The 18,259-nt window shown below is 33.9% G+C and overlaps 2 protein-coding genes across 6 annotated transcripts in view; one reads left to right on the forward strand and one right to left on the reverse strand.

The window, feature by feature from the left end:
* Window positions 1-14,176, forward strand: part of LOC136412754 (uncharacterized) — a 139,032-nt gene extending 124,856 nt beyond the window's left edge. The window contains exon 22 of the mRNA XM_066395936.1: window positions 14,167-14,176. The gene's annotated coding sequence lies outside the window, so the exon portion shown is untranslated. The remainder of the gene's footprint in view (window positions 1-14,166) is intronic.
* The window catches only part of Wdr62 (WD repeat domain 62), a 53,313-nt gene that overhangs the window by 31,732 nt on the left and 3,322 nt on the right, over window positions 1-18,259 (reverse strand). For 2 of the 5 annotated variants that reach the window (XM_066395930.1, XM_066395929.1), the window contains exon 2: window positions 10,844-11,018. In XM_066395930.1, the coding sequence (XP_066252027.1) occupies window positions 10,844-10,933 (90 nt within the window). In that variant the 5' untranslated portion in view covers window positions 10,934-11,018. Of the gene's footprint in view, window positions 1-1,556; window positions 1,781-7,236; window positions 7,786-10,843; window positions 11,019-18,259 lie in introns of those variants that run through there. The other 3 variants (XM_066395932.1, XM_066395931.1, XM_066395934.1) reach the window with 3 other exon arrangements.

Here is an 18,259-nt window from a genome sequence, read left to right on the forward strand (position 1 = left end):
GGATGAGCATCTCTCCAGAAGTTACTAAAAATTTAGTTCATTCTATGCCTAGACGGTTAGAAGCTGTTATAAAGTCTCGAGGATACCCAACAAAATATTAGAACATTTGTTTGTTGTTTGTTTGTTATATTTTATAGAGTTTGTCTAAATACTTTTTTCCTATTGCATTTCATACTTGTTTCAACATAATTTATTTTTATCGCTTCACATTTTTGTTTTGTTAATAAATTATACATTATTTAAAAAACCTGGCTATGAGATTTATTTTCTATATACACGTAATTAAGTATAACTAATAGTTTCGATTTTGGAAAGTGTTATATTCCAAATGAAGCGGTGTCTAAATACTTTTTTCCGCAACTGTACGTCTTGAGTTATCCAGTATTCAAAAATTAAGTGGAGATATACTATGCCATATACTAGTGGAGATATACTAACTATGCCAACTGTTGAAAGTTCACAAAATAAGTTCAATCATTTGATGAGGCTGCTAAAAGTCTGGGGAAAAATTCGCATGTTTTATGCACTCGGCATTGCATAGCCGCTGCTTATTCTCCATATTTTTAACACCTTGCAAAGCAAAGACATAGGTACACAATCATAAAAATTATCGTTCTTTCTTAACTTTGTTGCCTGATTTAGCCAGGAAATTCTCACTAAAACTCTTACTTAATGGCTCTCACGCCACTCGCCAAACCTTCCCATTTCGCTTTTACAATGTTTACAGTTGACAGACACTTAAACAATTACCTGTAAAATGGCACACTCTATACTCTCACAGTTATAAACGCGGAACCAATTTAAGCTTTACGCGAGGAAAAAAATTGCGTAATATTGTCCAAAAGAAGATTAATCCTGAGTATATTTCGATATATATATGGTCGTGCATGAATCTTTTACCGGCAAACGCGTGAATATGAAAGCTCTTATTCATCCAACCTACTTAACTAGTGGCGCATCCACACTTATCGTATCAAGAGATTCGCAAAAGGAGTCAATTTAAATATAAAAAATACATTATTTATTATGTCGCTAATTTGTTAAAAGAACCAAAGTGTATCATGAGAATGAAATCAAGTGGAACACGCTTTATTAACCGTTTTAATAAAGTTAATTAGACTGCAGACTGAAAACCCGGCCAAATGTACGGCACGAGCAAAGAAATCGTTATGGTTTTCGATGAAAGTGATGATTATAGTCGGATTAAATGGTATTTATTCATTAAAGAAGAATTGTGCTATGAACAGTAAATGTGGATAAAATGTTGGTTGATCACCAGTAATCATTTAAAAGCGGCAACAAATGACGGTATCAATCATAAGTGTGACCAATTTACGTCATCGACACTAATTCTCAGATATCTAAAAAAAGGAAATATATGAAAGCTCCAATATGGTTAAGAGTATTTTGGTATATAATGATAACTGGAATTAGTTGTTACGATTTAATTTAATTTATTAATTTTTGATTTACTTAATACAAAGTGTTAATTATTTTATTCGATACTGTTAATAATTTTTTAATTGGTTATTTTCGATCTGAATCGAAAATTGTACCTTATAGGTGCAAATAATCTCCTTCTCAATGAGCGGTGAGGAATTTCTGGGCATCATTTTTGTGTGTTGAAAATAACGTATATCTTATACGTTAACTAACACAGATCTCAAAAGCAATCTACGTTTATAACAGGAAAAATCAGGCGAGTTTTACGCAGTATAGTTTTTCAGTTATGCTTGTGATTTCAGTGTAGTATGTCCATCCATAAGTACCACTTTAACACCTAGAAAGAAAAAAAATCATGTGAAGATCATATTTGCTCTGCAGGCCTTGGCGTGATAAGTGTCATTTCATTTATGCAATCTCACTGAATGAGTAGTATGGTATTACCACATTACGACGCGAGTTACACCCCACATGTGGTGATGCACTGTCTACTTTAGTATTATGAACTTTAAATTTCTTCTTTAGCTAGCTTAATCTGAGATTTACGCCTACTGGCTACATATTTGATGCAAAATAGGCGACGACTTAATTTTATGATATTATCGACGAAGCCTGCCGTGTGCGATATTGAAAACAAACAATAAAACTCGCCATATGCTCATCCATAAGTGAACCTGTTGACCTAGATATCTGCAAAATCACGCAATCGAGTTTTACACAGAAATATGAAAACATCTACGAGTATAGCAAATCGATCTTAGCAATGTCCATTTCAGAAAGGACATTGGGATTTCGCTTTCATTCGCTTAACATTTGAAAATGAAGCTAATTTTGGAAAAAATTCTTTTCACCTGGAACTGATTTATGGAGAATGAAAATGACCGTAGATAAACTGATTAGTCGCATTTGAAATTCCTTGAAAATCCATTACTACTTTCTTAGGTGGTCGAAAAGTCATTCGTCTTTCACATTTCACCTGAGACAACGGTCCTTTCTCGATAATCGTCGATCGAAGATAGCAGATCTTGCAATCGTGTTGATAATGCAGAGATAAATAAAACACTTTCTTCTTTGAAACTCTTGAAATGCTCTCGGTCATGTGAAAATTGATTACCTTCATATTTCTAATATAAATAACTGTAATATCTTTTATAACACAAATACTATTAAAACCCTTTTATAAACGATAACACGAATTTATATTCATTCCTGCGGCATAAGAAGACATTTTTTAATGGCACTGGCTTTTTAAACAGTAAGAATCTCGAGTACAATCTAATAAATTGGCAAGCCCACAAGAAGTCTCTCAACTAGTTATGAAATAGCAAAATGCAATCTGAAATAAGATGACCTTGTTTTTTAAGGTACGGGGAAGTGAAACATTTCTTTTCAATTTCCTGCTAAGGTGTGTATTATCTACTTGATTGTGCTGCAGCTATCAGTGCTGTTACAGTTATTACAACAAATACTTCCCTCGTATGTCCATTTAAGGAATTCAATTTTCGAAAAATTACAGAGGTAATTGCACACCGACAGCGATAATTGCATTGAAGCCATGTCCTCCAAGTATTTTACTCTTGAAGTGAAAACATCTGTAGTGTATATATCAATAAATATAAAATGACATCTTGACCTTATATACTTATGGTGTTCACTATTACTAGGTGAGACAAAATAAACTGTACTTTCTTTTTGATTCCCGAAAACCATTTTTCTGAAAAAAAGGAAATAAATGATATATTTCGCTTCATTTATTCAGGAAATATTCCAATGCAATTGCACAAATGCTTAATACGTAACGATAATTTTACATCAAAACTTGTCTGAAAACGTTATTCTCATAATATGGCGAAAGAGCTCGAATCCGAAGAAGGTCTCTCTTAATGCACTATGAATATAAATGAATGAAGCTTTTTCAAACGCAACAAGTTTGAATGCTAAATCGTCTGGTTATTTTGATGCCCGAGTGTCATTTTGGAATAATACACAGGATGTCCTGAAATTAAATGCCCAAAGTTAAACAACGGAATCTTTAAGCGAAAATAATAGTAGTTTGCTCTAGTCTAGTGATCTTTTGTTATCCAAATACGGTTAGATCACAGTGTATTATATTCATTTTATTTCACTGCTCCTTCAGTTGTTGAAATATTGAATTGAAATTTTTGACTGTAAAACTACACCACTGTTAAAAGCTGCATGATTACGATACACAATTTTTCGTCAAAATCTACAATTTTTCCACCCCAACCTATTTTCCGATCCATCACTTTTATCTAGTTACTTGCAAAAGTATCTAGGAACGCACATATTTATCCCCTAAGGCGTGCATATGCTTCGTGCGATTTTATTTAAATTTTCAGATAAATAACAAATTATATCGAAAGTAGTGTGGTTTAGTACCACCATATAGATTTTGACAATAAATTGAGAGTTACAATCGTGTGCAGATTCTAAGGAGTTTGATTTTATTCTATCTAGAACCCTTGGAAGATAATGCCCCATAAATGGTGTTTTCTAACTATCTCCCACGTTATTGAAGTTACGCAGATAAATTTGAAAAGCTCAGAGAGATTCTGATGTAGAAATAACATTTCTGACTGATACCAACTCTGCATTTGAGAAAATTAACCCAAAATTCAGCGTGCATTGACTTATGTACAAATTCGCGATGGTCTTGAAAACGGTGTGTCCTAAGTGTTTTGATTAAGAAGACGTTTATTATGCAAAAAGGTGCAGAAAATCATCGTTTTCGGTCAGTGTTTCTCAAAACAAAAGTAAATCGTACGTATTTATTTAAGCTTCTCCCCCTACATACTACGTCACTGGCGGCAATTAGAATTTCTAATATAAGCAGTGGATTTATAATAAAAACCTCGTTGGTAAAAAAATATCCGCGTGGCTCGATTAGCGTCCGAGGTGTTTAGAAAATAGCATTTATGGGACTCGATCTTCAAAGGGATTTAAATTCCTTAAAACTAATTTCCAGACGCACATTAATGGAAACTTTTTTCTTTTTATACAAAGATTTTAAAGCGTACGTACTTATATGCCTACTAAGCTTCAAATTTTAAAAATTGAAAAAGCGGTGAATTGTTTTTTAATTTGAAACTTAAACACCCTGTATTTCGGCAACAAAAACTCGATAAATACTTGAAGTAAAAAATACGAACTAACCCGAATCAAAAAATTCAAATAACATTGCAATCGTAGTTTACGTCGCACTTGCTCCTTTCAATTGGAATTTACTCTTTCTTAAAAGTCCCATCACTGGTATTAATGTTACCTCCAGAATGTAATCGACCCACGATAACAAACATATCCGCCCCGCTTTAGTAGAGCTAACCTACTCACATCAGAACAAAATCATTGTTTCGAAAGATTATTAAAATTAATGACAATAAAAATGAAACGTTGCATATCATGTATCTCTCGTTACTTCTAATTTGCAACATCAAGGTCCTTCCAGTTCGCATAAAGAATTTGCGTCAGAACTGTCATCAATCATTCTGCTATTATAGATCGTGGCCCTATTAAGAAACTAGACAATCCTTTTAAGGCAAAAATGAAAAAAATCGCAAGGAACAAAAAAACACCCGTAATGGCGGCGTCTTCTAAAAGGTAAAAGTGGTCGGTTGGATTGTTTATGTATATGGAAGCTGACATGATCATTCCTAAGAAGGTACAGTTAATAAGGATACAAACTTTTTCCTTCAATATATGTTTTGTTGCTGTGCAACTAATTGCATTGGGCTCCTAGACAATTAAGTGGGCGCAAAAAGTAACTTTCTATCTCAGTTTTGATTAGCGAGCCTTGGGGAGTTGCCGGTGCTGAAGACATTGATGCCTATAATGGCCATTACAATTTCAGTTCGACACGAAACACCTTTGGGCTCTGAAATTCACCAACAATCCGTTATTTTGAAAAAGTTACGAATGTGAAGGTAACTTGAAAGAATCATCACCAACGGCTATTTACCTACTAGGTACTATTACTGTTTGTCATGAAGTCGTTTTTGCGTGGTGAAAGTCGTAACCAAGCCAGGAGATGTGTGTCTCATTTAAGTTACCAAGCCAAGGTGATAAAATTAATGTTTCCTATAAGGCCAAAAATACGAAAGCGTTATGTCTGCTGAGGTAATAAGTTATACAGTATTAGAATTGGCAGTGGTAATAAAACCTTTGGTTCTTGAGTATCGAAGACATGTTGCAGTAGGACACTGCTCGTTTGATTTCGTATCGATAAATAGCGAAATATTTTATGCAGCTTAGGTAAAATTAGCACAAAATTTGTATTTACGTATTAACACGTCAAGGCAACTCAAAGTTTTATTTTGTTATGTGATTTATCCGAGTAAACATAGGTGTCGGATTATCAAAACATTGTGTAATGTTGATGTTGTATGATAATTTGAATACTTACTTACACATTACTCAAAATAAACGTGTGGTTATTAATCCTTGTTGGTACCTTAATCATCAATAGCACATTTCTCAAGGAAAAATATTAGAAAGTCTTGTTTATTTTTCTATATTGACGAGATGTTCCCATTGGAAGCTTTTAAACGGGATTTTAGCTGATTAGAAAAAGACCGATATCAGTGATTTTGGCTCAATTTTTATGATAAGCTTAAGGGCGAAAACTGCATTGCGATATCCATTACTGCTTCGGTGTTACCGGGTATTTTTAGAAAACATGTATTGTTTACAAGTAGCTGTAACTCCTTTCGTGTTGAAAATTTTCATTTTCTATTAAAACATAGTAACACATTTGGTTTGAATGTTGAACAATGTGCATTCTGTTACCTCATTGTGTTGCCAATTATTATTATTGCGTTCACAAGGCCTGCTACATTAGCACAGGCAAAAGGACCTACATACGCATTTTCCTGTCTTTTTTTCAGTAAATTGCGAACAGGTGTAACAAAAATAAGATCTCGTATGTGGCCTTAGGAAGAAATCGCAAAGAGTCAAATTACATGGTCTTGATGGATAATGCTTAGTTGCATTCCTACTGATTAATGGGCCATCAAATTACTGTTTTAAAAAAATCAAAGTTGGTTCAGTACAGTGGTTAGTGTTCCTGAAAGCAAATAATACTCCAGTTTTTCAACAAATAATGCCATGAAAATAGACTGACTGTATCCCTATGTAATTCGTATAAATAAAGAATAAAAAAGTTATACGTATAAGATCAAATTTTACTAAAATTTTAAGATATATTTTTTGATGTGCTTGAATGTAAATAATTTAGACCTAAAACATGGATAAAACTGCTACAGTTTTCTTGTTTAAATTCATAATTCTGAAATGCAAGGATTAAACCGCTGCACTTGTTAACAAGACGCGAAAGAGATTTATCCTCATATAAAAGATTTTTACAGAATAATTACTTAGACACAACTTATTGCAGTAACAGTTTAATTTACTGCAAAAGGTGAAATGCCATAATGTGAGATTTGACAAGTGATAGTGAGATTGCAATGAAACAGGTTTAAAACTTCCTAACAAATTTTAAATTAAGCGAAATTCTAGGTGTGTCCATCAAATGGTTCTACACTTTTAAAAGCAATATTTTTAATTATATCTCAGGATATCGTGGGAGAATTCGGTCACGGAAACAACTGAAATTAAATGGCATAAAAATCGTTACTAACTTCTAAAATTTCTCAATTGGAGCACTTTATTTTTAATACCGTGGGGACCATATGCATTTTCTATGTAGAAGATGATATTGACCATGAATGTTCCACCCATACACCTGCACCTAGCATGCCACCTGTTTGATAAACGTACCTGTGATGCCATAATCAAATCCCAAAGAAACTTTAACTGGGTTTACATATTCAGTCATGCAACAATTCCTATCGCATTGCACGACTTGTAGTTAGGTACTCCCACTGGACATTAACCCTCACACATTTATCAATGACAAAATTCTAATATACATGCGGTGATCAAGAAGTGATTCAGCAAAAACGTAAGACAACAAATTAGTTATATTTCGTGCAAAATCCGCGTCGGAAAGGTGAAAACGGAAAATTAACGTTAAGTCTCGTCTACACCTTCATATCGCTCGTATCGAATAACAACTGAACACTAGTTGCGGCGAATATTGTTATAAAAAAACCGCGGTAAGACTCGCCAAAGAAATGGTCAAGTCAAACACCGCCGGCGGCAGTACCTAGAATGTTGGCGGAGGCGGCGTTGTTGTTAATTACCGGTTAACTGTGTCAAAAATTCCATTACAAGTAAACAATTCATTTGACTTGTACTGAGCAATTGAAAATAATTATTTAGCGGCAAAGGAACCACACAGCAATTTTGTTAACTAGTGTAGAAGCTGTCATGCTCAGTACTCGTAGAGTACTGCCAGTCGGTTCTTTTGTTTCAGCACGTACGAAGTACTGAGTATCTTGCTTATTCATTCCATTCCTCACTTCATTGTCCTGTAAAAGATTAATCTTGCCTATGCCTTCGCATATCATGAAGAAGGTACTGTTTTTTAATATACACAGTGGACGTTGTAGAAGATTAAAGTAATTGTAAAGTTGGTTATTGCATAGGATATCCCGTATAGTCTGCGTTTTACATTTACGTTAATTGACATGCAACTTCTGATGTCTGCATGTAAAAAATCATAAAATCTTTTGTGTAATTTGTAAATGTTTCGGTTAAAACCACTCAACTCGCCTTTTTCTTTCGCTCCGTATAAATCCATTGTTTTAATTACTTTACGCGTGTACATGTAAGGAACGGTATATATCCTGTGTTAAGTATTACGTGACGTTTAAAAAACACGTAAATATGGTCTCAAAATGGAATGGTTGACTGTGTGCACACGCACATCTTGGCCGGACTGGAAACGACAATATAGGAACCATATTGGCGACTTCCACATATTGCACAGTGAATATAAAAGAACTGATAATCTTAAATGAAAATTTGGTTGTGCTATTAAATGTTAATGCAAGTAAAACAAACAAGATCAATTATTAAAAAAAAAAAACAGAGAAACTTGGTACGAAAATAGCAAGGCAACTAGACAAACCGTCGATGCATATAGAAGAGTTAATAAATTTCTGTAAATTTCTTAGTATGGCAAAATATCAACTTTCCAACATCAAACCGCTTGCGTATCCTATTTTTTCACTTGTATTCGATTATCCATTTATATTCGTATTTAGATGCATCTATTTCAATAGCCGTATTTTGAATTTCTTCAATGAATATAAAATAAATACCGTTGCAATACATAAATAAGTTTAGGTATAGTCAAGGAAAGTTATTCAGGACTTATGGATGAGGATACTGTGGGTTCTGGGAATAGACCCTCCTTTAACACGACCTATTTTTTTATATCATTTTTAGAAGCCTTAAAGTGTCTTTTCCAGCTTCTAAGACTATTAGAGTTTACTTACTGCCCTAGAACGGTAAGCACCACTCAGGAGGGATTTATGAACCTTTACACCTTATATAATTAACTATGTATATAATAAATTAAGAATACATTGAAAGTGTGAAATTGTAATTTTTAAAGGGAAAAGAAGCATAGCTACATCACGAAATACCCAATAATAGAGTAATCTCTCATCACAAAATTTCCCGTAATATAAAACTATCATCTGGTGTTTAACTTTCCCTCTGATTCGATGCGGGAATCGCAAACAACGAACCACGAACAACACGAATAACAGAATTTATAAATCTATCTTAAAGCGGGATTTATATGGTCTATTACTCTTGGTGTTCATGATCCCCGCTTGTTCCATATTAATGCATATTGGTGTTCCCAAGTTACCAATTTATAAAGATATAGGTTCACTGTTCGTTATTGGTCTGTAGTCGACTAGAAAAGTATCATTTTCCTTGTCAGCGGAATGGACAATAAACTGACACATAAAAATTTAAATTTTCAGAGCGAAAATAAACACAGCTATATGCCAAAACGCAAAATAGCAGATTAACCCTCCGTCAAAAATTCCCCGTAATATAAAACTAATACCTAGTTTTCAATTCACCCTCTTATCAATTGAAATTAGTACAACGAAGAGCAAAAATTAAAATTGATTAAATGGAAATAACATGGAACAGCTACGAGTAACAATGAAAATAGCGAAAGTTTGTAAACGGAAAAACGAGAAACAGTTCAGAAACGGACAATTTGCAATGCGGAAAATTACGAGCCATTCAGTAAGTTTATTTTCCAAACATCACGAATCACAACCAACGAACTACGAGCAATACGTACAACAGAGTTTAATAATGCAAGTTTAAGATTTACCACGAATGTCTGAAACTTGTAGCAACCACAAACTTAAATGTATTAATTAAATCGTTTGTCAAAAAAGACTTGGATGTAAAAAAACCGTCTCGTAAAACCTGACATTACGTACTTATTGCATTACTAACAATCATGCGCAGGTGTATTGTACCTATAGGGTTAATCTACGGCATAAACAATTTCTGATCTGCAGGTCTTTAATAAACAATTAACTGTTTCTTTAGATAAGGCTATCTGTAGGCTCTAAAACGTAGACTATTTATTAAATGATAGATTAAAATTTACTACAAACTGTGTGAAGCGTATCATAAAACGCCGACATTTTCGTTTATCTCGGGATATGCTTCTGCGCCAAACATCATAAAATTTTGTAACTTCATCGTTTGGGACTTGGCTTCATCTCTTAAGAGAAATAAGGGAACATGTATCTATTTGCTGTTTATTTATTAAACGGATCTCGTTACCTTCGAAAAAGTTACTTTAACATTTTCAGCATATACGTTGTGTCCACGTATAGACTTAAAAATAAAGCTTTTTTATTTGTAACATTACTGTAAGAAAGATAATTTGTATGATGATTGCTTATCTTGAAACTACAATTCACGATGCCACATTAATTATTATTATACAGACAAATATTGCATTTACCTAAATGGTTATAAATAAATAGCAATTAAAAATGTACTTTATGATGCTCTCTGTATAATAATTGCAAATGTCGTATCTCAAATTATGGTGGCAGGCACTCGATAAACATTTCAAGACAAAACAAAAAAGAAGTTTTTAACGCGAATGAGATGCATTTAATTCGTAAACAAGTTATAATGTCCAGTTATATGTGTATGGACTCTGATTTTAAATCGTTTTACATAATGAAAAGTTTACTTCGAATGGTTTCTAATGAAAAAAAAATTCATTTTTCTGGAATTTAATAATAGACATCTATTTTTATATCGCAATTCCTATTGTCAAAGAGAACTGTATGTCTTTATCATCCAGATAATAAACCAAATTCCATTAGTCATCACGATTATGTTTACTTACTCGTCCTCAGTAATCCAGTATAGCATATTTTCGAATCAACGCAGTATTAAGCCTGGGAAACAATTAAGTACTTACTCTATCGGTAATCCTCTCTTCAGGTTTCCCTCTCTTCAATGATTTTGCTCTTTTGACGATCCCTCCATGACTGCCGTCCACTTCATCCATTGTTTCCGGTACTTCTTGTTCAATTCCACTTTTCAATTCCTTCTTATTGGATGACAATGCAATGTGGCAACTACATTTTCTGTTCCTGTAGACCAAAAGAATAAAATATAGTATATTAATCTCGACCTTTACTGTGGCGTTTGCTTGACAAAAAGTATTATGTAATGGCCATGGGCACTATAGTCAATTCCTAAAATTTTCATTTACTTGACTTTTTAAATAATTATTGTTATTGTGTCTGCAAGTGAGACTAAATGTAAATACAAGGTATTATTATGATATTATAGCTGTGGATATGAGAAGTATTGGAAGTTGACTGATATTTGCTTAGCGCCAAAGAATCAGAACTCAAGTAACTTTATCAAGGTAATTTCCATAATACAAACCTTAACTAAATTGGTTAGTTTTCATAGAAATTGTCTTCAGAGTATGGTCGCGACTATTTTGATTAATTGGTCTTTAGCACAATAGCTTTCGCCAAACAAAAATCGCTGTTATGGCACAAAAATATTAAACGAGCTATATTTTGGCATTAAAATTCGTTTTTAGTTTTAACTTATCCCTCTACACAAACATAACTGGTGACTGCTCTATTTGGTTCTATAGGCCGCGAATAGTGTTACAAAATAAGAACAGTAGTACTTTTTCCAAAACGAGAGCTGGCAGTAGTTTTAGCCGTAATACGAGTTCAACGTTATATTATTCCGGTTAACTGTAAAAAGTATTTCATATTACAAACGTGAATATGTTTTTGCCTTGAGGATAAAATGATAAGAATTTTTATGAGCCAGGAAGCTCGAATGTTGCAGGAAATTTATGAAAGTAGCGGAGTAGGCAGATGGTCTTATTAATAAAGAGGAATAGTGGCTGTATCCAGAGGTATATTATCTACAGTTCTCTACCCTAAAGGTTACACTTACGAGGTCGCTCAAATTTATTTAACGAATTAGATTAAATTTCTTCAGAGAATGGGGTTTAAACTTCGATAAAATTAATTGGGGGAATGCGAACGGTTCGAATAATCCATTGTGCGCAAATATGGGAATTAATCTTAATCCCAAACGAAAACAGCGAATTCTAAATTCCATCAACAACGATTATTCGATATAATGTTTCTCATAAACAACAGGAAATTGGAAAAAGTTAGTGACAATTCTGAGTAATTGCAGAAATTTGTAATGCACTGAAAGTAATGGAGAGAATAGAACAATCCAATGGAGAAGATGATAGTGTGCGTTAGGCTAAACGTATTAAAAAACAAAAGATCATTGTGGCCTCAAATTATTAGTCTAATTATCGATGTCTCAGTTTCCTTTCCCACACTGTCGGTATTGTCTTCCATACTCATTTTATCGCTGATTTTTGAACAATGCGTTTCGGTTCATGCACTCAAGAAAATATTTACGTTAGACATAATTAAACAGTATGCGGAATGTACTTATTGATGCAAATCAGTATCGGATGTTTCACGTTAATATAGGTCAAAATCTCCGCCAAAACACTAGCGTTCGTGCATTTAGAAACTTCAGATTAGCTATAAAAAAGAAAATTTTTTTAAAACTCAAAAATGATTGATTTTTTCGAATTCTATGCCCCTTTCTCCAACCATCCCAGGATACGCTTCTTCTCCCATGAGGAATGCACGTTTAAGGCGTAACGACCGTTTATTTTAGCGATATGACGAAAGAAAGCCGTAATTTTGCGCCCAATTGAGCATAACTTAATAATTATTGTTTATGGGGCATTCTGATGTCAGTATGAATGAAACCAATAATATATAGAACACTGACAATAATTATATTGTTGCCTTCGTTAACGGAGTTTTCAGCGTCACATAAGAATCGCTATATATTTTTATTAGGAGCCAGTTCTAACGTATCTTATGGAAGGAAGTAGCAGATAGTAATAGGACAGATTTCAAAATGTTTTTACAATAATATGTATATACTAGATTACTATGTATATACTAGATATACTGCAATTAAATGGTGAAATTTCATTCAAACTTCCTCGTCTCAACTCCAATTCCAATGAAGAAGAAAACCAAATAAAAAAAGAAAACACTTTGATGAGAAAGCATCTGAGGTAATTAAAGAATATATTTGATTTTTAATTAAATATAAAAGACCAGTACCATTGGTCAACTTCTCACGCCAGCCATGCATCGCTAAATTATCAAAGATGGATAAATCCGTCAGGACGGTTTTGATACGGAATTGGTATCTTTATTATACTGCCTTAACCGAGAATTTAATAAATTTATATCAAAATTATTATTTAATTTATAACATGTGCTCATATGAGTCCTTGACTGAGACCCACATCGGCAATTAACAAAAAAATTACGAGTATCAAGCAACCTTGACACAAAGTGATTTTGGAATCTGCTGAATATATTTTCATCTCATTGGTAGATGTTGCAGTAAACAAACACGGTCAAAAGTCCTTATGTAATATTTATTTTTAGTTAAAAGATGATTAATCGTCTGTAAATGTATAAAGACTTATATTGGATGTGTCTGGGAAAAATGTACATTTGGCAACATTGCATGGTTCTTAGATGGGGCAAATCAGAAGTCATCTTATACCAAGTATCATGCAGTTTCGTTTCATGCTTCATGGAGATATTAAACAGATTTCATACTTGCTACCAACCCTAAGCAAGTTCCCATATTTGTTGAGTAGTTCCTTGTGTGATCTAATTAACATAGTAATACGTGGTTTCCACTATGGCGTGAAACATAATATTAATTAATACAGAAACTCGTTTTTATAGAAATGTATTTAGTTAATCGTTTCTTTCCTCGCCTATCGATAATGATATTATTTTGACACATTTACTACCCTCTTCTAATTTTAATCAGTTTTCAAAATTGCTAAAAACCATATCACTGTATTTGAACATTGTCAGATATTTGCAATTTAATTGAATTTTTGTCAGATATTGTCACGTAATGTCAATAATTTAAATTGACAATGACACAGTGACGGTCATGTTACGTCAGAAAGTGTTCTAAGGAATCCTATTTCCGATGGGATGTGGTTGGTGGCGAAGGTATGGGGGTCAAACACCTATCCGCACCTCCACGTTGTCACCCCTGGAAGCCTTTGCGGGAAACACGACAGGAAAGCTCATAGAAGATTAAGCTGAAATGACGAAGTGACCAAATACCCAAGGATGGTCATACACGTATGGATGCCACAATGCAAAGAAAAACATCTAAGGAGAAAACGCAAACATGCAGAAACAATTTTCATTGCCGAAGAAAAAAGCAAAAACTTCTGTTGAATATACACATCAGGATGGTAGCACCAAATGGGATCAGAAGGGCATAGACAAAGTGACTGGAAGAAGGAACAATGGCGTTGCTTCGCAACTTGAAAAATGGCGAAACATGGAAAATCTTTCAATATTTTTGTATTTGAACACCAGGTCTTCACGCAAAACAGTGAAAATATGCACAATTTCCTAAGAAATCGTTTAAGGTACAAATGTACGTATATTGACTGTGAAAGTTTAGGAGATAATTGTGTTTTTGTAAATTTGTGAATAATTAAAATAGATATGAAAACTATTTCCGATAATTTCTCGTGGGATAATTGCTTTTTTTTATCAATATATTTCCAGTGATTTTTGATATATTGCAGGCGATGATCATCAATAATGTGCCACCCGGTACAGTTCCTTTTTGCTCAACTGGAACACAAGTAGGTTTTATTTTCTAATTACGATGGTAACAGTTTTCTGAAAACCAATAAATAATGATAGTCTGATAGATGTATCATTGATCAAATTCCGTTTTCCATGAAATAATTCTGGAATTGTAAGGGAACGACATTTTCTAATTAATGTGAAGTTGTTGAGACTTTTTTTTGACACAGTTCAACTACAATGAAAACTTAATTACTTATTTGAACGACAGGTAAATGTGAACTTTGTACAAAGCATGTTCATCCCTTTATGCGTATTTTCCGTTTACTTATAGTAACGATCCCTGCAATTCTACAATCAGACGACAAATGTCAGTCCTCATTGATACAGATTTGTCCCTGACATTTTCGTTGATCTATTTCAATCTGCATAGGCATTTGTGGCCAGCAAATGTCGATGAACTGCAGAAAATCATTCCATAATGGCGATTTGCAACATGTTTTAAGTACTTATTTCGCATCTCGAATATCTGTAGTCCTATACGATTTAAACAGGAGGCAGAGTCACGGTTTATGCAAAAGGCCATATCGAAACCTATAACTTCGCCCATTACTATTTAATGACTCAGCTCCATGTACTTTGGTCAATTAACCGTAACATCATTGCGTCATACAATTGGTTTATACCCTCGGGTAATTCTAAAATATCCCTATCGGATATGAAACCATAAATGGTTAATGTCGGTAGTAGGATTTTCTCCACGGGACTCGACAGCCAAGGAAATAAATAAACAATAAAGCAAACGACATTTCCATATAGAATCGTGCTTACAACCTTGGTTACAAATGGTAATTCGGATTAAGTTTCATTTATCTTTGCGCATAATTACTCATGCCGTTGCTACTACTCATATCTTTATCGGTGACCTAAAAATATGCATGAACAACTTATACGTAACGCACAATTTGCATTGATTAAGCAAGCTTGTTTCAATGCTTGTCCCAATCCATTTAGAGAAATTATTGTCCTGTATCAAATATTTCCTATTTAACTTTGACCTCAACTCAATTTGCTTGTACTTTAAAGTTGCATTTACGAAAATGAAACTTTACCAGAGATGTAACTTTCCTGAAAATAGAGCTAATATTTCGTTGATAATAGAGCTAATATGCAGCACAGTTTACCCTCTTACAGCGCAAACAACGCTATAAGGTCCTACACGATGAGTTGTGTAAATGGAAACATGCAACCTTTAGGCAGGGCCAAATTGTTGTGAACCCTAAGGGTTGAAAAATTGAGGGAGTAGTTCACCCCTGCAAATTATACTAATTGAAAGTGCAGGTAGGAATGACCAGTAGGAGTAGCAGGGCAATAACCCTGTTTTAATAACGCCTGCCAACATATCCACCTAATCATTATAGATGAATTTCGAAGGTGGATAAATTTTGCAAATAATCGTGGTTCATTGCAGTTTATCGGCTTTGGCCTTAATGCACTATCCTTGTTAAATGTTTGGAGCAATTTTTCGAAAGGTTCGGGGAAATCCGAAAAGCATACTGTTCATGCATTTTTAACTGCAATAACAAACGAATAAGGAATTCGGCTCAAGTGCGCTAAATTGTACTACTTTGGTAGGTGAGAGCGAGAATTTTTTCGACGAGGCGTAACCGAGTAAAAAATCGATTTAGACTACCAGAGATGCAGCACAAGAGCTGCTAACTGTTTTTTGTCTGCGAACATTTAAAATGGCAATTTTCATCATACTTTGGCCTAATTAAAGTAGTTATTTACATAACTGGCAAAAGAAGTAAACTTCTAGCGTCAAACGTTGCGCACGAGCCTAGGGCGGCAATCATACAAACTGAGGTAAGAAACTTTCTGGGTATTTATGAACATTAATTTCTCACGACCATAGATTATGTTAAAAGAAATAATAATAAACATTTTAAAATGGGATCAATCGGAACTTGCCTGCGACTCGTGCGACAATCGCCCAAGTGTGCTAAAAAGCATTCTGGCCATTTTTGTACACCATTTTTCCCACGACTCTATGAAAATAGAATTAAAAAAGTTGAGTCAACCAGGGATTGAACTTAAGTCGCCGCAGCAGAAATCCGATGTTACTTCATCATTGCATATTTATAATGGCGGACTAGGCGATGCTTTTAACATTTTGAGACATGTGACTGAATGTTATTATCGAAATTAACATCTTTTTGTTATTTTGGAGACACGTAGGATGTAGCTAAATTATTGGTAGCGATGTATTTTGCCTCACTTACTAATAGCTTGGTATATTAGTAGTCCTTTCATCAGAATAGTTCATTATGGCGTGCTCATAACTCAGTTGTTTTTCCTTATACATATTTAAGGATTCCTAACACACGCGCCTGTTAACATTCGTTTTCCTAATTACTAACTCCATCGCTTACTTTTAAAGGGGATCGTGGGAAAATATCGTATTCACCTTTAGAGAGAATATCTCATAAAGTTAAATTTCATTTTGTAGACACTAACATGGATTGATGCGAAACTTGTCACCTTTTGACAGTTCTACAAAAGAGCAGTAGAAAAATAGGATTCGATGGTTGAATATAGATAAAAAACGTATTTCGTTGAAAATGCTTATGCATTTTCTAAAATCGGTCGAAAACTGTCAAAATGCGAAAAAATTCTCGTGACAAAAAAGATTTTAGGTTGAAGGAGAAATGTTTTTTCCAAAGATAGTTCGGACGCATTGCAAAAAAGTGGAGAGAGCAAAACGGGGCCTTGGAAAAAATATCATCCTGTCAATCACCTGGCATGACTGAGGAAAAACGGCCAAATACAGTGCACTGAAATCCCTGTGGCTCTTGTTAAAAAAAGAGCTTTATCCCGAGAAAAATATCACGTTATAAATTTTAAAATCAAATTCAAATCCACGGCTATAACAGGATTGCCTGTTTCTCACAACCTTCTAAAATACTTAACAAAAACTGAATAATGCAGTTAATGTCGCAGTGGGCATCTTCCTTGATATCTCGAATTCATTGTCGACATTTTTTCATTGCAGTAACCGTAAAAGCAATGGATATTTGCTGCACTGATGGATTGGATTTTTATGTCTTTTTGTAAGCAGAGCTAAATTAAAGGCATAAGGCATATTTGCGAGGATATTTGTAAACAACTAATATCCTTATAATTAAGTGTTACACGTAACTTGAAGTTGAATCTTTAAATCTCTCTCCAAAGCAATTTGCATCATTTATATCCTGATGATTGCCGTGGAATGTTAATTTTACAGTTAACTTCGATTTGCGGGCATTAAGGAATGATCATTTATTATATTTGTGTTATTTACTGACTGCAAGATAAATCTTGAAGAAACTATTATTCATGTAATTTATATTTCCCTGACAAAGCGTCTATTTAAGACCATATTACCTACTAGCAATGATGTTGACGTTAAACAAATTAATATTACAGCAAATTGCACTTAATAATTAATTTTGCTATAAGTAGTGGAGTCAACAGAGGCCGAAAATTCGAAAAACCTCCCACACAAACGTAGTTTTTTTGAAATATCTCTAATAAGTTTTAAATTATCTTGTGGAAGCAGTTTAACAGAACCCTTCCCACAAAAAGGGCCAGTTTTCCCTGTGAGCTTTATTGTTTCCGAGTTTGTTCCAAAACTT

The sequence above is a fragment of the Euwallacea similis genome, chromosome 12 (assembly GCF_039881205.1).
Source record: "Euwallacea similis isolate ESF13 chromosome 12, ESF131.1, whole genome shotgun sequence".
In the NCBI taxonomy this organism is placed as follows: domain Eukaryota; kingdom Metazoa; phylum Arthropoda; class Insecta; order Coleoptera; family Curculionidae; genus Euwallacea; species Euwallacea similis.